General features: G+C 43.7%; 1 protein-coding gene across 3 annotated transcripts in view; it reads left to right on the top strand.

The window, feature by feature from the left end:
- The window catches only part of LOC105030517 (piezo-type mechanosensitive ion channel component 2), an 82399-nt gene that overhangs the window by 44284 nt on the left and 17297 nt on the right, over nt 1-20818 (top strand). The window contains exons 17-35 of one of the 3 annotated variants that reach the window (XM_029115528.2): nt 351-499; nt 1326-1499; nt 2474-2515; nt 3789-3821; nt 5789-6045; nt 6159-6319; nt 7366-7536; nt 7632-7757; nt 9731-9931; nt 10113-10317; nt 10431-10532; nt 10641-10806; nt 14342-14585; nt 14975-15086; nt 16604-16763; nt 17131-17220; nt 17414-17541; nt 17818-17898; nt 19689-19795. In XM_029115528.2, coding sequence (XP_028971361.2) covers nt 351-499; nt 1326-1499; nt 2474-2515; nt 3789-3821; nt 5789-6045; nt 6159-6319; nt 7366-7536; nt 7632-7757; nt 9731-9931; nt 10113-10317; nt 10431-10532; nt 10641-10806; nt 14342-14585; nt 14975-15086; nt 16604-16763; nt 17131-17220; nt 17414-17541; nt 17818-17898; nt 19689-19795 — 2709 coding nt within the window. The remainder of the gene's footprint in view (nt 1-350; nt 500-1325; nt 1500-2473; nt 2516-3788; nt 3822-5788; nt 6046-6158; nt 6320-7365; nt 7537-7631; nt 7758-9730; nt 9932-10112; nt 10318-10430; nt 10533-10640; nt 10807-14341; nt 14586-14974; nt 15087-16603; nt 16764-17130; nt 17221-17413; nt 17542-17817; nt 17899-19688; nt 19796-20818) is intronic. The other 2 variants (XM_034291472.1, XM_029115529.2) reach the window with 2 other exon arrangements.

The raw sequence follows: 20818 nt of genomic DNA, 5'->3' as shown, positions 1-20818 counted from the left end.
TCAATACCAGGAAAGATACTCCCTAACCCCGAATCCTAACTGTAAATTTAACACCAACATATAGCCCCAAAAACCTGACGTTAGCCCATTGGCTAACCCTGACTGCTAAACCTACTCCCTATTTTCAAACTATTCTTACCTATACCCATGTCTAACCCCAACACTACTAAATTGTGTTTTGTGAGTGTTCATACATACAGTTGTGGCGATAAGTACTGGTGCCCCTCCAACTTTATTCAAATAATGTACCATTATATGAAATGTTATGTATTACTTTGTTGTGCACAAAACCAAAAATCTGAGTAATTACTAAATCTAAATTATTCCACAAAACAATGTGTGTGTCCCAGGTGCACTATGAGTACTGGAGAAGGATCCTGAAGTACTTCTGGATGTCTGTGGTGGTCTATACCATGATGGTCCTTATCCTGGTCTACACCTTCCAGTTTGACACATCTCTGCCCTTCTGGTCCAAACTAACCGGCATGAGCAAGGAGAAGTAAGCTAACCCCTGACCTCTCACCCTCTAACCTCTGCCCTTCTGGTCCTTAGTGAATGGCTTGGATTTATAGTTTTAATTTTAAATGAATAGTCAACAAATGTTGGTCAGTCAAGTCGACTTGCTAATATTATTAGAATTAAGCTAGCCTGCTAACAAATATTATTGTAGGCTAGCCATTGGTAGCTAACCATGTACATGCTGTGTTTCAACAGTTTATTGTAGACTAGTCATTGGTAGTTAACCATGTACATGCTGTGTTTGACAGTTTATTGTAGACTAGTCATTGGTAGTTAACCATGTACATGCTGAGTTTGACAGTTTATTGTAGACTAGTCATAGGTAGCTAACCATGTACATGCTGAGTTTGACAGTTTATTGTAGACTAGTCATTGGTAGCTAACCATGTACATGCTGAGTTTGACAGTTTATTGTAGACTAGTCATAGGTAGCTAACCATGTACATGCTGTGTTTCAACAGTTTATTGTAGACTAGTCATTGGTAGTTAACCATGTACATGCTGTGTTTGACAGTTTATTGCAGACTAGTCATTGGTAGCTAACCATGTACATGCTGAGTTTGACAGTTTATTGTAGACTAGTCATAGGTAGGTAACCATGTACATGCGGTGTTTCAACAGTTTATTGTAGGCTAGTCATTGGTAGCTAAACACCATGTGCTTTGAAGTCGGGCGCCTGATGTCAGTTGACATGTTCAAAATGACACGTGCAATAATGAGGCCTTCAGCGTTCACCTTCCATGTTGTTTTTGGCTCCTCCCCCCTCTCTCTTTATGGCTGTCTTTTTCCCGCCTCTCCGTCTGCAGACTGAAAGACTTGGGCTTGGAGCAGTTCTCCGTCTCTGTGCTCTTCACACGCATCTTCATCCCGACCTCGTTCCTCCTGGTGTGTATTCTCCACCTGCACTACTTCCATGACCGCTTCCTCCAGCTCACCGACCTGAAGGCGGTGGCCCAGAAACAGGACAGCACCATATACAGGTGAGACCCACTGGATTGGTTCAGGGCAGCTTGGGTCACCGAGCTATGCCGGGGGGCATTAACCTCTTACTCTGCAAGATTTACATCTAAACACAAAAGGTTGCTAGATGGTCTTTTTAGGGGTTCTTTGAATTGAAACGGTGACATTCTTCTAATAACATTTTGGGGTGGATTTGTGAGTGAGTAGTGTATTGATAACCTTTCACACATTTGCTTGGAGAACTTATTGGTGTTCCCCCCCATAGTTACAGCCGAATCTGCAACTGGCTTACCAGGTCAAGATTTGAAGTGCAATTCCTAGTCACAAATGTATGGAGTTACCTGTGTTAAACATCTGCTATAGCAGGACAGACAAGGGATTCAAACCATGGTACAATGTCAACCTTCTGAACTAAAGTCTAGGCGTTTGTTCCGGAAGCTAACATTAATTTGATGTCAGCGTCTACAGGTGCACTGGGTAGCTGAATCACTGACCCCCCCCTCCCCCAAAAAAATAATTCTAGTTGAGCTAGTTCGCTAGCTAGCTAAAGTCTGCCATCGATGGTTCAGCTTATTTCTATGTTACAGGATTCGCTGGAAGGTCATCGCATTGTCTTGACATTGATTGCCATTGCCTCCAAAGCATGCTTCAGAAGGGCTCTTAGCTCTAACAATAGTGCAACAATAACAATTGGAATCGTATATTCACCGGAGTGCTGTTGTTTGCTTTGTTGTGGTTCTCTGGTTATTGCCATGATTAACTAAGATCATTCTAACTCTCATTTTGTGTTTTCTCTCACTACAAGAAACTGAGTGCTGAAGTGTGTCCTGCACCACTGTGTTTCGCCCATGTTAACGTTCAACTTTCTCATTCGCTTCTTCTACATACTTACCATCCTGTGTCCTCACTGCTTTCCTTGTCTCGCCGTCATCTCTCATCTCCCCTTCTTTACCTTCACGCCCTTCACCTGGTCCACCGGCCTTCCTTCACACAGTCATGCTAAAGTCAATGGGCGTGTGTACGTGATCATGAATAGGTGGGTACCTGCTCGCTCTTCTCCAGCATCCATGCAGCAGCATCCAGACACCCTCCACCCTTCACTGCTCGACCTCCATCCCTTCTCCATCTCTCCCTTCTCCTGTCTCCTTTTACACCTCTCCACCACTCCTCTGCATCTCTCCTGTGTACCTCTACACCTCCTCTCCCGGTCTCCTTTTACACCTCTCCACCACTCCTCTGCATCTCTCCTGTGTACCTCTACACCTCCTCTCCCGGTCTCCTTTTACACCTCTCCACCACTCCTCTGCATCTCTCCTGTGTACCTCTACACCTCCTCTCCCGGTCTCCTTTTACACCTCTCCACCACTCCTCTGCATCTCTCCTGTGTACCTCTACACCTCCTCTCCCAGTCTCCTTTTACACCTCTCCACCACTCCTCTGCCTCTCTCCTGTGTACCTCTACACCTCCTCTCCCAGTCTCCTTTTACATCTCTCCACCACTCCTCTGCATCTCTCCTGTAAACCTCTTCCCGTCTCTCCTGTAAACCTCTCCTCGTCTCTCCTGTACACCTCTCCCCGTCTCTCCTGTACACCTCTCTTCGTCTCTCCTGTACACCTCTCCTCGTCTCTCCTGTACACCTCTCCCCGTCTCTCCTGTAAACCTCTCCTCGTCTCTCCTGTACACCTCTCCTCGTCCCTTCTGTACACCTCACCACCAATCGTCCACATTTCATCTACACTGCCCTCCCTCTTCTCTTCACCACTCCTCCTCTTCACCACTCCTCCTCTTCACCACTCCTCCTCTTCTCTACCACTACTACGACTCTCATTCTCTCCACCTCCTCACCACTCAAAATGTTCTCCTCCACATCTCTCCTCTACACGTCTGCATCATCTCTCCACCACTCCTCAACTCCATTTCATCTTGTCCCTGTTCTGGTTTCTACCTCTCCTCTGAAACAGATTGCTTCCATGGTTAATAGTAATCTATGGCTTGATTTTTCTTTAACAGGTCATGTTTAACGGATGTGAATACGTTTTGTACTGTTGGTTTCTGCTTGGATCCCATTTTCTCTCCTGGAACACGACAGTTTGTCCCCCTATAAGAACGCCTCTTCCTCCAAGCATGTTTTGACTGTGTTTGTAGACGACCCTCCACTTACAGCTCCCTCTTCCTCTTAAAACCTTCTCCTTTCAACACTGACTGGAACATCTATGTTTTATCAATCTCTCTCTGTCTCTCTCTCTGTCTCTCTCTCTGTTTCCCTCCTGTGTTAATTGTTTCTTTCTCTGAAACTTACTCCGAGCAGCGTCAAGCAAAGCATTTCTTCTCCGCAGACCAAGTAAGTCTGAAATGAACTTCACAAAGATGTGAAATGCTTGCCCTGACATGCAGCCATTTCATGCAAGGCTCCCTCAACCTCAATATTCTAACCTTTGACCTCTGATATCCCGCCCATTTTGCCATCCACCATTGCCTGAGAGGGATATTAGGTTTGGGTTGCATCTTAAATGGTCCCCTATTTCTTACATAGTGCACTACTTTTGACCAAGGGCTCTAAAAGTGGGTGCAACATATGGAGATCTGGGTGCAAGTTGGGATCCAGTTGCTTGTGCTCATACCCCTCTCCCAATTACTGAGGATCTGTACTGAGGAAAGGAGGACTCTGAGAAAGGCTTTTATTCTGAAGTACGTGAGAGTATGAAACTGAAGACATTTATGTTGCGGTATGTCAGTCTAAGAATGTGCCTTTTCTTTTTCTGTTGACAAAGATCCATAGCATCATCCGTCATGACATCAGTTGTTATTGGCTAGATACAGTCACATCCATAACATCATCCGTTATGACATCAGTTGGTATTGGGTATATACGGTGACATCCATAACATCATCCATCATGACATCAGTTGTTATTGGGTAGATACAGTCACATCCATAACATCACCCGTCATGACATCAGTTGTTATTGGGTAGATACAGTCACATCCATAACATCATCCATCATGACATCAGTTGTTATTGGGTATATACGGTCACATCCATAACATCATCCATCATGACATCAGTTGTTATTGGGTATATACGGTCACATCCATAACATCATCCGTCATGACATCAGCTGTTATTGGGTATATACGGTCACATCCATAACATCATCCATCATGACATCAGTTGTTATTGGGTATATACGGTCACATCCATAACATCATCCGTCATGACATCAGCTGTTATTGGGTATATACGGTCACATCCATAACATCATCCGTCATGACATCAGCTGTTATTGGGTATATACGGTCACATCCATAACATCATCCGTCATGACATCAGCTGTTATTGGGTATATACGGTCACATCCATAACATCATCCATCATGACATCAGTTGTTATTGGGTATATACGGTCACATCCATAACATCATCCGTCATGACATCAGCTGTTATTGGGTAGATACAGTCACATCCATAACATCATCCGTCATGACATCAGCTGTTATTGGGTATATACGGTCACATCCATAACATCATCCATCATGACATCAGTTGTTATTGGGTATATACGGTCACATCCATAACATCATCCGTCATGACATCAGCTGTTATTGGGTATATACGGTCACATCCATAACATCATCCGTCATGACATCAGCTGTTATTGGGTATATACGGTCACATCCATAACATCATCTATCATGACATCAGTTGTTATTGGGTAGATACAGTCACATCCATAACATCATCCGTTATGACATCAGCTGTTATTGGGTATATACGGTCACATCCATAACATCATCTATCATGACATCAGTTGTTATTGGGTAGATACAGTCACATCCATAACATCATCCGTTATGACATCAGTTGTTATTGGGTAGATACAGTCAAATGTAGTATGCTCCATCATGAAATCAGCTGTTTTTGGGTAGATTCATGGCTGTAACATCATCCGTTATAACAGCAACTGTTGTTGGGTATATGCAGTCACAACTGAAATGTCATCCGTTATAACATCATCTGTTTTCTGGGTATATAGTCTCATGGCTGTAACATCATCTGTCATAACATCTGCTGTTATTGATATGATGGGATCCTGGGGATGAGTGTTTGTGTGTCTGCATGCTACAGTTTCACCAAATCAATTTACACCATAAGGCAAGCGTGGAAAATTGGAAATACATTGATGCTGGTTTGGTCCACCATGAGCCTAATCCCATCTTCCCGTCTCCAGACTGGTTCATTAGATTGTCTGTGTTCAGACTGGTTCATCAGTCTGTCTCCCAACTGGTTCATTAGTCTTTCTCCCCACCAGACTGGTTCATCAGGACGGGAGCCTGGCAGACATCACCATGCTCAGCATGTCATCTGGAGAAGGAGCCATACGGATGGAGAAGGAGGAAACCCTGGTTGTAGTGACGGAGGAGAAGGATGTAGGGATGAAGCAGAAAGGAGCACTCCGTCACACCATTGACCTCCGTCAGTCTTTTGCAAAGTCCTTTGAGTCCAGGTCCAGTGCAGGGCAGGGGGCCAGTGTGGGGATGGAGACCTCCACAGAGAACACCAGCTCAGGTACACCAACCCAGGATCCCACCCACACAGGGACGACTGGATTGTTTTGTGTATCTGTTGTTTTTATTTCTACATTAGTCTTCCTGATGTATTGGTCTGTCTCGTTCGGTCAGATCTAAAGAACAAGTGGCACCTTGTGGTGGACCGTCTTACTGTTCTGCTCCTCAAGTTCCTGGAATATTTCCACAAGCTGCAGATCTTCATCTGGTGGCTCCTGGAAATCCACGTCATCAAGATTGTGTCCTCATACATTATTCTGGTATCAGTGAAAGAGGTAAGGCCTCCAGATTGTGTCCTCATACATTATTCTGGTATCAGTGAAAGAGGTAAGGCCTCCAGGTTGTGTCCTCATAGATTATTCTGGTATCTGTGAAAGAGGTAAGGCCTCCAGATTGTGTCCTCATACATTATTCTGGTATCAGTGAAAGAGGTAAGGCCTCCAGGTTGTGTCCTCATAGATTATTCTGGTATCTGTGAAAGAGGTAAGGCCTCCAGATTGTGTCCTCATACATTATTCTGGTATCAGTGAAAGAGGTAAGGCCTCCAGGTTGTGTCCTCATAGATTATTCTGGTATCTGTGAAAGAGGTAAGGCCTCCAGATTGTGTCCTCATACATTATTCTGTTATCTGTGAAAGAGGTAAGGCCTCCAGATTGTGTCCTCATACATTATTCTGTTATCTGTGAAAGAGGTAAGGCCTCCAGATTGTGTCCTCATAGATTATTCTGGTATCAGTGAAAGAGGTAAGGCCTCCATATTGTGTCCTCATAGATTATTCTGGTATCTGTGAAAGAGGTAAGGCCTCCAGATTGTGTCCTCATACATTATTCTGTTATCTGTGAAAGAGGTAAGGCCTCCAGATTGTGTCCTCATAGATTATTCTGGTATCAGTGAAAGAGGTAAGGCCTCCATATTGTGTCCTCATAGATTATTCTGGCATCTGTGAAAGAGGTAAGGCCTCCAGATTGTGTCCTCATAGATTATTCTGGTATCTTTGAAAGAGGCAAGGCCTCTAGGTACTGGCCCATTCATAAATTGATTGACAGTTAGCTGACATGTCTCAGTTCTCCAGTAACTATACTCATCACAGATCACCAAGGTTACATATTACTGATCACAAATTTCCCATATCAGTAATCACAAAGGTTCCTCATCACTGATCAATACATTTTCTTATCACTGATCAATAAGGATACTTATAACTGAGGCTAAATAAATAACTTCATTATTGATACAAATTAGTATTTCTTTATGTAATTTTGACACCATCAGTGGAATCGACACCTTGGTTGTCTTTAATTTTCTCTGTCCCGTGCTACAGGTGACCTTGTTTAACTACGTGTTCCTGGCCTGCTGGGCCTTCGCCCTTCCCTTCCGCCGCTTCAGACCTGTGGCCTCCAGCATCTGCACTGTCTGGACCTGTGTGGTCATCGTCTGTAAAATGCTCTACCAGCTGGAGTCCATAAACCCTCCCCAAAAGAACTGTTCCATGGTGAGGAGCATCACCGGGTCATTGGATGGTTGGAATGTGTCTGTCTCTGTGAGGGGCATCTGTGGTCTGACTCCGCCTTTTCCCTCCCTCTCCAGGAAGTGAATTACAGCGAAAAACAGAAGCAAGGGGAGTTGAAGAACTCGCTGTTTATAAAGCAACGAATTAACCCGTCCAATTGGGTCGGCCTGGAAAAGTTTAACCCCCTGCTGGACTATCTCACGGTGAGCAAAGGGCTACAAATGACCTGCGTATTCCAGGATATTCGTATCCAACCTCATCTTTCACATTTCCTTGGGCGCAGCAATTCAACTGAAGTGTTGGCTTTGACTTCTGCTTTTCCCTGAGGAGCGAATGTAATGATAATCGCCACGGTAAAGATGATTTTAGTTATTTTCACAAACTCTGTCCTCCTCTCAACTGGTACTGCTGGATGGGTAAATGTGTTTCTGACTCCTGTTATGTTAACAGGTAGTGATCGTCCATTTGTATTGATCCTCATCCATTTGTATTGCATCACTAACCAGGTTCCTTTCTCATGGTAATGTGAAGTCAATTACCCGTTATAATAGATTTAAATTAATTTCATGTTGGACATTGTTTTGTTATTATCATAATATTGCATAATTAAACAACACTTGGTTATATGGGATTTTTTATTGTTTGGGTTTTTATATTTTTACAGTGCCAAGATATGTCCAAAACACTTTACCAGAAAGTCTAGACAGGATTCCTAACATTCCAGAAAGGAATGTAAGCTCACAAAGACTCACGACTGGGCCAAGCCATCACATTTTATGACTAACACCCAAAACTCAGTGTTGGCCATTTGCTTCTATGCTAATCCACAAGCTCGATTTGAACCTTGGTCTCCAAATGATGTAGCTAACTGTGAGGCGGTTCACTTTGAGGCGGTTCACTGTAATGAGGTTCACTGTGAGGAGGTTCACTGTAATGAGGTTCACTGTGAGGAGGTTCACTGTGTGGAGGTTCACTTTGAGGAGGTTCACTGTAATGAGGTTCACTGTGAGGAGGTTCACTGTAATGAGGTTCACTGTGAGGAGGTTCACTGTGTGGAGGTTCAGTTTGAGGAGGTTCACTGCGATGAGGTTCACTGCGAGGAGGTTCACTTTGAGGTGGTTCACTGTGAGGAGGTTCACTTTGAGGAAGTTCACTGTGAGGAGGTTCACTGCGAGGAGGTTCACTTTGAGGGGGTTCACTGCCTCAGTATGCGAGCAATGTGGCAAGTGCCATTTTTGCTTCTTTGGCTAAATTAGATGCAAGAAACCAATATGAAACCAGTATGAAACCAGTATGAAACCAGTATGTGTGCACTCTACCGAAGAGAGTATCTCTCGATAAAAGCATCTGCTAAATTATGTAAATGTATAAACTGAAGCAAATGTATCATAACTCATGATTTAAACGTTTTATAATATAGCCAGTAGATTATTTACTTTCCCTTGTATTACTTACGGAGGTAGTGGATTGCTTTTGGCACGTGTTTGGATTGTGATAATGTGTCATCTCTGTATTTGGCTTCCGTATTTAACATAATTTTAAAACAAGGTAGATGATACTGCACTAAAAATAAAGCAAGGTACACATTTAGTAAAACAAAGCCGTAAAACATATATACACTGATGAGCCAAAACATTATGACCACTCACAGGTGTGTGTATATGTATGTAGGACATGATTATAAGAGGTATTTAAGAGTTGTTCAATGGGACTTTTTTGATTTATAATATTATCATTTATTTACTATACAGTATATTTTCTGTCTCCACCCCTGTCTCCTTCCCCTGTCTCCTCCCCTTTCTCCTCCCCTGTCTCCACCCCTGTCTCCTCCCCTGTCTCCTCCCCTGTCTCCTCCCCTGTCTCCTCCCCTGTCTCCTTCCCCTGTCTCCTCCCCTGTCTCCACCCCTGTCTCCTCCCCTGTCTCCACCCCTGTCTCCTTCCCCTGTCTCCTCCCCTGTCTCCACCCCTGTCTCCTTCCCTTGTCTCCATCACTGTCTCCTCCCCTGTTTCCACCCCTGTCTCCTCCCTTGTCTCCTCCCCTGTCTCCACCCCTGTCTCCTACCCTGTCTCCATCCCTGACTCCTCCCCTGAATCCTCCCCTGTCCCCTCCCCTGTCTCCTCCCATGTCCCCTCCCCTGTCTCCTCCCAATCTCCTCCCCTGTCTGTCTGTATCTAGTACAACTTCCTGATGCTGGCCCTCCTGGCGTTTGAGGTGACCATCTACCGTCACCAGGAGTTTTATCGTCTGAGGAACAAGCTGACAGCGCCCGCTGCACGCATCATCTTCCATGACATAACACGGCAACACCTCGACCATGGCATCCTCAAATGTGCCAAGTACTTCATCAACTACTTCTTCTACAAGTTTGGCCTGGAGGTAGGTGGAAGAAGTTATTATCATACAGATCACTGTCCCTACAAGTTGTACTGATTCTGCCTGTACTGTTTACAGAGGGGTCCATTTTGGGTTCATTGTACACTTTTCATGCTTTTGAGAATAGCATGACTACCACATCAAAAACGTGAACATCTCTCTCCACGCTCTCTCCCTGCTCTAGACATGCTTCCTGTTAGCGGTGAATGTGATTGGCCAGCGTATGGACTTCTACGCCATGCTGCACGCCTTTGCTCTGATCACGGTTATGTACAGGCGCAGGAGAAAGGCCATCGCTGAGATCTGGTCTAAGTACTGCTGCTTCCTGGCCTGCCTGCTGACCTGGCAGTACTTCATCTGCATTGGAATACCGCCAGCCGCCTGCAGAGGTGTGTGATACTGTGTTGCATTATGGGATGTATATGATGCACAGCGTGTTGATTGTTTCTGCTTTGATGACATGGCCACTGATATTTGTAGTTGTTGGCTCTGGTTTCTTCAGAATACCCGTGGAGGTTTCCTAACTGGACGATGGAATCCAATGTCATCAAGTGGCTGTATATCCCAGATTTCCACATGAAACCCAACCCCATGTTCCTCATCTGTATGGGTCATGTTATTCATTCGTGTTCATGGCGTGTTGACATTTTAAATTTGTTTGCTATCAGCCACCTAGCTAGTCACAATCTCCAATCTCTGGTCTCCTCTCCAGATGACTTCATGCTCCTGCTCTGCGCCTCTATGCAGAGAAGTATTTTTGACGAGGAAAACGAGGCAGCTGTTCGTCTTATGGCTGGGGACAACGTGGAGATCTGTAGAGACCTGGACGCGTCTTCCTTCAGCATTCACAACCCTGTTCCTGATTTCATACACTGCAGGTACAACTACTGACAATGCTATTTACTTGAACACTCTGACCCCATAAGAGACATTCATTTCAGTTCCTGTCAATTCAGGAAGTTTATTGAAACAAAAACAAACTATCTAACATTTTCAATAAAGTACATTGGTCCACTATAGGAATGGACTTAAGCAGACATTTAATTGACAGCAACCGTGGCCAGTATCTATGCCTGACCGCTGAAGTGTCAAGGTGCTTTGCCCGGCCGAAGAACCGACCCCGAGCTCTCTCCCCGACAGCACAAGGCAGGAAATGAGGAAGGGTGATGAAACAGGGAGATAGGACGAGGGAAAGGGAGAGAGGCTGTCCTGGGCTGTCCATTCCCATCGACCGTATCGTCTTCTAACATTCCAGTGTTGTGATTCTGGGAGCGGAGAGCTCTTTCATTATAGCACTCTGTGTCCATCAACAGAGGGTAGTGTAGTGAAGACAGCACTACCCCTTCACCTACACGTCCCAAATGCTTCCCTATGCCCTGTATTCTACCACAGGACCCTGGTCAAATGGAAAGTGCTGTATAGGAACACGGGGGGGCATTTGGGACTAGTCAGCCCTTATTCCCCGGCACTTATTATGTTGTTTTTCAATGTATCACCTTACGGCTACAGAGGTGGGGATCAATAAAACGCCAAACGGTCTGTCCAGTTGGTGTCCGTCTCTCCGACCCGCTCCCCAGACCTCTCCGTCTCTTCGCCTCAGACCCTCCAGTCTGGGACTCTAACTCAATTACGGCTTTTAAGGAAAAGTGGAAAAGGTTTTTTCTCTCTTGCCGTGATTGAGTTCCACCGAGGACGACACTCACCCATCTGTTCCGTGCAGCCATCAGCGTATCTTAAGCCCGTCTCCCCGTCTGTCTGTCCTTTTTCCCACCTCTCCATCCATACATTCATCCATTCATTCATCCATCCATTCATCCATGCATTCATCCATACATTCATTCCAAAACAGGATTTTATCTAGAAGAAGCAGGTTCCAAATAGCATCCTTTTCCTTATAAAGTTCACTATGTTTGACCTGGGCACAGAGGGAAAAGGAAATTTTTCCTGTCTTTAGGACTCTTTGATGCTCCACTTTCAACATCGTAACATAATAGATAACAGATTTACCTCGGCATTCACCTGACCCAGGGTCAGTTCGCAGTTCCATAAACACAGGGCCAATACACGGTTCCATAAACACTGGGCCAATACATGGTTCCATAAACACTGGGCCAATACACGGTTCCATAAACACAGGGTCAATACACAGTTCCATAAACACAGGGCCAATACACGGTTCCATAAACACTGGGCCAATACACGGTTCCATAAACACAGGGTCAATACACAGTTCCATAAACACAGGGCCAATACACGGTTCCATAAACACAGGGTCAATACACGGTTCTATAAACACAGGGCCAATACACAGTTCCATAAACACAGGGCCAATACACGGTTCCATAAACACAGGGTCAATACACGGTTCTATAAACACAGGGCCAATACACAGTTCCATAAACACTGGGCCAATACACGGTTCCATAAACACTGGGTCAATACACGGTTCCATAAACACAGGGCCAATACACGGTTCCATAAACACTGGGTCAATACACGGTTCCATAAACACAGGGTCAATACACGGTTCCATAAACACAGGGCCAATACACGGTTCCATAAACACTGGGTCAATACACGGTTCCATAAACACAGGGCCAATGCACGGTTCCATAAACACAGGGCCAATACACGGTTCCATAAACACAGGGTCAATACACGGTTCTATAAACACAGGGCCAATACACGGTTCCATAAACACAGGGTCAATACACGGTTCTATAAACACAGGGCCAATACACGGTTCCATAAACACCGGGCCAATACACGGTTCTATAAACACCGGGCCAATACACGGTTCCATAAACACAGGGCCAATACACGGTTCTATAAACACCGGGCCAATACACGGTTCCATAAACACAGGGCCAATACACGGTTCCATAAACACAGGGCCAATACACGGTTCCATAAACACCGGGCACTTGAAGACCCCATGTATGGGTGAAATACGCAGTACTCTTCGAGAATGAGCACCTGTCTGTATTTTCAGGGTTTCAGATCATTAATTTTCCATATATTGATCGATCCCAATCAACCTCTTACTGTAAGTCTGATAGAAGTTGATCAGATTAAGATGATGCGATTAATGGATGTATGATTATGTTACTGTAAAACCACAAACATCATTTACAATCTTCCTGCGCACTCAACTGGAAGATGTGATTTCCCACTGTAGCTTAATGGAATAACTAAGATGTATTTTCCCACTGTAGCTTAATGGAATAACTAAGATGTATTTTCCCACTGTAGCTTAATGGAATGATTAAGATGTGTTTTCCCACTATAGCTTAATGGAATATTCAGATGTGTTTTCCACTGTAGCTTAATGGAATATTCAGATGTGTTTTCCACTGAAACTTAATGGAATATTCAGATGTGTTTTCCACTGTAGCTTAATGGAATATTCAGATGTGTTTTCCACTGTAGCTTAATGGAATATTCAGATGTGTTTTCCACTGAAACTTAATGGAATATTCAGATGTGTTTTCCACTGAAGCTTAATGGAATATTCAGATGTGTTTTCCACTGTAGCTTAATGGAATATTCAGATGTGTTTTCCACTGTAGCTTAATGGAATATTCAGATGTGTTTTCCACTGAAGCTTAATGGAATATTCAGATGTGTTTTCCACTGTAGTTTGATGGAATAATTAAATTTCTGTAGCTGATGGGTGTTATCCCTATTTAGGTGAAGTGGTCAGGAAGAAATAATATGTTCATATTTTCTTTTAGATGACCTCCTGAGATGGTAGATAATCATGATAAATGTGTCTTTTTAAGAGCACTGGGATGAGAGGCAGTGAGGGAGCGACCGGATTTTACGATGGGAGATAAAAGTAGAATAAACAAGCCTCCTCACTTTGGATCACCAGCATATACCTCAGACACCCGCTCCGCAACATGGAATCCACACAGTTGGTTTCAGGGCCAAGTGAACTTCAAGAGTGTTTTCCAGAGGTTCATTTCAGACCCAGACGGTTTAAAACCTGGGTGTTCCTAAAACACTGTGTTACCCCGCTGAGAGTAAAACTAGACCACTTTTACTTTAACACATTAACCCTTCCCTCTTCTTCTCTCCTCCCCTCCTCCCATTTTCTCCTTCTCTCCTCCCCTCCTCCCATTCTTTCCTTCTCTCCTTTCATTCTCTCCTCCCCTCCTCCCATTCTCTCCTTCTCTCCTCACATTCTCTCCTCCCCTCCTCCCATTCTCTCCTTCACTCCTCCCTTCGTCTCCTTCTCTCCTCCCATTCTCTCCTTCTCTCCTCCGCTCCTCCCATTCTCTCCTTCACTCCTCCCTTCGTCTCCTTCTCTCCTCCCCTCCTCCCATTCTCTCCTTCTCTCCTCCCGTCCTCACATTCTCATATTTCTTTCTCCTGTATTCTTCTCCTCTTCTCTCCTTCCTTTTTTACCAGGTCTTATCTGGACATGCTGAAGGTGATCGTGTTCAGCTACCTGTTCTGGTTCGTGCTCACCATCATCTTCATCACCGGTACCACACGGATCAGCATCTTCTGTCTGGGCTATCTGGTAGGCTGTTTCTACTTCCTGCTGTTTGGCGGGCAGCTCCTGCTGAAGCCAACCAAGACGATTCTCCACTACTGGGACTTCCTGATTGCCTATAATGTGTTTGTGATCACCATGAAAAACATCCTGTCTGTGAGTAACACACAAACACACACACACACTTACACACCATGTAGCACATTTCTATTGTGAGTAACATGTCATTAATAGCTTATAAAGGCTTGATAGCTTCATTAAATGCTTCAATAAGCTTCGGAAAATTTGCTTCCCTGTCTATTAAATCTTTTTATTTATCTGATTCCCTGTCTGTTAATCATGTTCATTTATCTGATTCCCTGTCTGTTAAATGTGTTCATATATCTGATTCCCTGTCTGTTAAATGTGTTCATAAATCTGATTCCCTGTCTATTAAATGTGTTCATATATCTGATTCCCTGTCTGTTAAATGTGTTCATATATCTGATTCCCAGTCTATTAAATGTGTTCATGTAACTGATTCCTAGTCTGTGTGCTACATTCAGATCCTGGCCTGTGGTTACATCAGGATTCTGATGAAGGACAGTTGCTGGCTGATTCAGCTGCTAAGTCTGGCCTGCACCATCAAAGAATATGACGTCCCCACTGGCTTATCACGTAGGTCTTCAACCGTAGTGACTGTTGTTAGATTCTGTCCAGACTGTGTAGTAATCAGGGATACGACAAAAGCATCAAATCATAAGTTATAGAAGTTGGATAATACTGAAAGAGAGATTTTGGTTTTTAGCATGTTCCACCTCATTTTCCACTTACTTTTCATAATTCCACTATTGAAATCATAAATGTGTCTTACTCAAAATGTGTGTCTGCTGTGATCTGTTTGTCTGCTGTGTTCTGTGTGCCTGCTGTGTTCTGTGTCTGCTGTGTTCTGTGTGCCTGCTGTGTTCTGTGTCTGCTGTGTTCTGTGTGCCTGCTGTGTTCTGTGTCTGCTGTGTTCTGTGTGTCTGCTGTGTTCTGTGTGTCTGCTGTGTTCTGTGTTCCTGCTGTGTTCTGTGTTGGCTGTGTTCTGTTTGTCTGCTGTGTTCTGTGTTCCTGCTGTGTTCTGTTTGTCTCCTGTGTTCTGTGTTGGCTGTGTTCTGTTTGTCTGCTGTGTTCTGTGTTCCTGCTGTGTTCTGTTTGTCTGCTGTGTTCTGTGTGTCTGCTGTGTTCTGTGTGTCTGCTGTGTTCTGTGTGTCTGCTGTGTTCTGTGTCTGCTGTGTTCTGTATGTCTGCTGTGTTCTGTGTGTCTGCTGTGTTCTGTGTGCCTGCTGTGTTCTGTATGTCTGCTGTGTTCTGTTTGTCTGCTGTGTTCTGTGTGCCTGCTGTGTTCTGTGTGCCTGCTGTGTTCTGTTTGTCTGCTGTGTTCTGTGTGTCTGCTGTGTTCTGTGTGTCTGCTGTGTTCTGTTTGTCTGCTGTGTTCTGTGTGCCTGCTGTGTTCTGTGTGCCTGCTGTGTTCTGCATCTCGGCTGTGTTCTGCATCTCGGCTGTGTTCTGTGTGTCTGCTGTGTTCTGTGTGCCTGCTGTGTTCTGTGTGTCTGCTGTGTTCTGTGTGTCTGCTGTGTTCTGTGTCTGCTGTGTTCTTTTTGTCTGCTGTGTTCTGTTTGTCTGCTGTGTTCTGTGTGCCTGCTGTGTTCTGTGTGCCTGCTGTGTTCTGCATCTCGGCTGTGTTCTGCATCTCGGCTGTGTTCTGTGTGTCTGCTGTGTTCTGTGTGCCTGCTGTGTTCTGTGTGTCTGCTGTGTTCTGTGTGTCTGCTGTGTTCTGTGTCTGCTGTGTTCTTTTTGTCTGCTGTGTTCTGTGTGCCTGCTGTGTTCTGCATCTCGGCTGTGTTCTGTGTGTCTGCTGTGTTGTGTGTCTGCTGTGTTCTGCATCTCGGCTGTGTTTTATGTCTGCTGTGTTCTGCATCTATGCTGTGTTCTGTGTGTCTGCTGTGTTCTGCATTTCGGCTGTGTTCTGCATGTCTGTTGTGTTCTGTGTCTGCTTTGTTCTCTGTCTGCTGTATTCTGTGTCTGCTGTGTTCTGTGTCTGCTTTGTTCTGTGTCTGCTGTATTCTGTGTCTGTTGTGTTCTGTGTCTGTTGTGTTCTGTGTCTGCTGTGTTCTGTGTCTGCTGTGTTCTGTGTCTGCTGTGTTCTCTAGGAGAGGACGATAAGGCGTGTGACCTCCCCAGCGATGAGGCAGGGATTATTTGGGACAGCATCTGTTTTGCCTTCCTCCTCCTACAGAGACGCGTCTTCATGAGCTACTACTTCCTCCATGTTGTGGCGGACATTAGAGCCTCAGAGATACTGGCATCTAGGTACACTGGCCGTGTGTGTGAGAGCTAGGTCAAACAGAAAGACAAAACATGAAAAATCAGCTCACACAAGGTTATATAGCGAGTCACTAGAAAAAAGGCTTTTGGTTTAAAATTGGAGTTAGTGTCAGAAGGGTTACTTTTAAGTTCAGGCCTTGCGTGTAAGGTGTCAGGGCTTTTTTAAATTTAGAGATAAAGATAAGGTTATTGAGGTTATGTTTAAGGTTAGGCTAAGATTAGAATTAGGGTTAGGAGATAGAAAATGTGAAGTATTAGTGTTTCAGAGGAGATGGCTTCCCAGGCTATATCGTCTCGGTGTGTTTCAGAGGAGATGGGTTGTTCGAGGCTATAATGTCTGTCTTTGTTTCAGAGGAGCTGAATTGTTCCAGGCTACTATAGTGAAGGCAGTGAAAGCCAGACTGGAGGAAGAGCGCAAATCTATGGAGCAGCTCAAAAGACAGTGAGTCACAACAACCTGATGCATAACTTAATATGAACTGTGACCTCAGTGTGGACCTCGAACACAGAAGCCCTGTCCAGCCTCTCACAAGCCTATTGGTCGAAATAGTTAATAAGCCCTTCCAGTGTCATTAGAGAAATATTGCTTGGAGGAGCAGTGATTGAGTAATAACTAATCCACCCCCGGCCACCAGGATGGACCGTATCAAGCAGCGCCAGGAGAAGTTCAAGAGAGGGAAGGAGAAGATGCTGAGTCTCGTTCAGGAATCAATAGATGGACAGAAACCCATACAGCTACAGGAGCAGGAGGATGATGATGATGGTACTGTATAATGAGGAAGTCTCTTCAGGAACACTGCCTGCCAAAATCGGGTGTACCAGATGGTCCATAAGAACAGAGCGTTGGGAATGTCTGAAGGGATCTTTAGGATGTCCAGTAGTAGAGTTGAATATGATTACGATTATTATAATATCGATACTGTAAATAATGTTATGGTCTCAATGGTTTATGATTCATTGAGATGTCTTTGTTTTGAATTAAGAAATGTTTCCCGTTTACAGTATAATGGATCTCCCTGTGAAACTATTTTTATTTTAGGGGCAGAGCGACAAAGCCAGAAAGAGAAATCCAAGACTAAAAAAAAGCAGTGGTGGCGGCCTTGGGTTGACCACGCCTCCAGTAGGTTGACCCCTCCTTCTTTCTCCGCTCTGATTGGCTGTCATGTCCTTGACCAGAACTCTTAGAGGATTCCCATACTGCACCTGGGCTCCAGACAACCCAAAACAAACAAAGAACCAAAAGAGTACAAGGGTTTCGTCCAGACTTCAGTCCTTTTCTGATTCTATTTAAGGCCCCTGGTTCATCAAATCGAAGACCTACCTGGTTGAATAAATGTCTCCACGTAAACCCCAAAATATCTGAACTTCACTTTCTCGGTCATGTAACTAAACCATATAATTGGGGTTGCCTTAAATAGACAGGATTGCCTTGGTTTAAAGGAAAAGGACAGATGCCTTAATGTTTTTGAGTGACCTGATCATCACGGTCCTGTCTGTCTTGGAGCTCTTAGTGGGGAATTTCTCGCTGTGACGGTGTTCAGCAGGGATAAAACCCTTCGCCCTTTTACATCTTTCTAATTTGGAAAGAAGAGGGTAAAGGATTTTGTTTCTGTTATCCAAATGATCATCAACAGGCATTCTACAAGAGAAAAGCTGAGCAATGAGCCAACTTAATTAACAAGGCTTTAAAGATTGATAGGTCCCAATGAGTCGACTTATTTATCATGATTGACAAAGTTGTCCCAAGCAAAAAAAAAATATATATATATACTTGAATTGTCTGAATGTATATTTGTTTGTAATACATTTTATGTCAATTGTATAGTCATTTTATTAGCATTAAAAAACATACAAAAGTATCAATGTTGGGACAGTATTGAACGCTAATAATGATGTGATTAATGCTAATAAAATGCTAATATAGCTGACAATCAATACAAAACATTTGTTTGAAAATGTAGATTTTCATACATTGTTTTAAGTATATTGAAGTATCTTTTTTCCTGCTTAGGGTACGATGTCTTTTCTCTTAACTAAAGTTCTCCATAAAGAACTGTCATTACTCAATTCTTCTGTTTTATGGCCTGTTTTGTATTTAATCTTTTTTGTAGTATCTCCCCATCACGATGTTGCATTCACTCATTATTTAACTGTTTCATCCTTCATCCATACTCTAAACATCCCATCATATATTACCCAGCATCTTCTGTTCCATCCTCTTCCTGTTCCCCATTGTGGCTCTTCTGTTCAAGGACATACGCCAGTTTCACCTATTCCAATAACTTTAAAGTCTCTGCCCAAGTCACCTTTGCCTGTCTGCCATTGGTTAGGAAACAAATACAGTGCCGTGTGTAAGATTGTGCTCTCTCAGCCTCTTCCTCCTAATACTATGCTTTAAATTTCACCTTCTTCTGCCTCACACAAAGATTCACCACAAAACATACAACGCCTGTCACCACAAGGCCTTTCCTCCAGTTACATTTCACCAGTAACAGTTTGTCGCTTTTCAAGGCCTTTCCTCCAGTTACATTTCATCAGTAACTTTCCATCACTATTCAAGGCCTTTCATCCAGTTACATTTCACCAGTAACTTTACATCACTATTCAAGGCCTTTGCTCCAGTTACATTTCATCAGAAAAATTTACATCACTATTTGAGGCCTTTCCTCCAGTTACATTTCACCAGTAACTTTACATCACTATTCGAGGCCTTTCCTCCAGTTACATTTCACCAGTAACGTTACATCACTATTCAAGGCCTTTCCTCCAGTTACATTTCACCAGTAACTTTACATCACTATTCAAGGCCTTTCCTCCAGTTACATTTCATCAGTAACTTTACATCACTATTCGAGGCCTTTCCTCCAGTTACATTTCACCATTAACAGTACACCACGTTCTTCCCTTCAGTGGTGAGAAGCGGAGATTATTACCTTTTTGAAACTGATAGTGAGGAAGAAGAGGAAGAGGATGTGAAAAGTGAAGACCAAGAGCCGCCCAAGAAGTCAGCATTTCAGGTGAGGACCAGACCAGACTAGACCAGACTACACCAGACCAGACTAGACCAGACTACCACAGAACAGACTAGACCAGACTGCAACAGAATGGACTAGACCAGACTGCAACAGAACGGACTAGAGCAGACATTTTTTATTGTCTTTACAGAACAGATTACACTGCACTGGACTACAACAGATCAGACTAGACTAGACCAGACTACAACAGAACGGACAAGACTATACCAGACCTCAAAAGACCAGACTACACTAAACCAGACTACAACAGTCCGGACTAGATTTCACCAGACTACAACAAAACAGACTAGACTGGCCTTGACTGCAACAGACCGGAGTAGACTGTAGTAAAGTTTTCTCACTTGATGTAATCTTTATTAATGTCATTTTCAGTCGTTCCGTTCCCAGGTGGGGGTCAGGCCTTCAGCAGGCTCCAGGTTATCAGTCTGTACTACACCTCTCTCTCTCAATATTAGACACCATTTAATTGGATATTTGATTGATATAAAATAAAATGTGTTTAAGGTATATTTTCCATTCATTGTGGGCTCTGCCTGTCAAGTAGCAGTGGGAGGCATTTGTGTTATTAACAGTAGCTAGCTAGAAAGTTTTGCAAAGAAAGGTCACTAAATATTATGTTAAGGCATGTACATCGTTTTTCTCCAGCCAACCTACTTAGCTATCTAATATTGTACCACTTTCAACATTGATTTCAAGACTGTCTAATCACTATTGCTGATGGAAAGCAACATAATGGACATTGATTAATGAAACATCAAATTAGCAAGAAAATGACAGATTGTGTCAATGCTGCTTGCTTTCAGTATTTTTAGAAGCTATTCAGGTATCTATAAATATGATTAGTTCAGATATGCCTATACAGAAATTGTGGTGTCAGACAAATTCTACAAGGAAAAGTTTAGACTCAAAATATAGGTATTCCAAAATAGGCTTTATGTCAAGCTCTTTCCAAAAGCCTTTTCTGATCAACAAAAAATAAACTAAAAGGCTTAGGCAAGCTGTTTG

The sequence above is a fragment of the Esox lucius genome, chromosome 3, assembly GCF_011004845.1.
Source record: "Esox lucius isolate fEsoLuc1 chromosome 3, fEsoLuc1.pri, whole genome shotgun sequence".
Lineage (NCBI taxonomy): Eukaryota > Metazoa > Chordata > Actinopteri > Esociformes > Esocidae > Esox > Esox lucius.
This window is presented reverse-complemented; position numbering and strand designations above follow the sequence as displayed.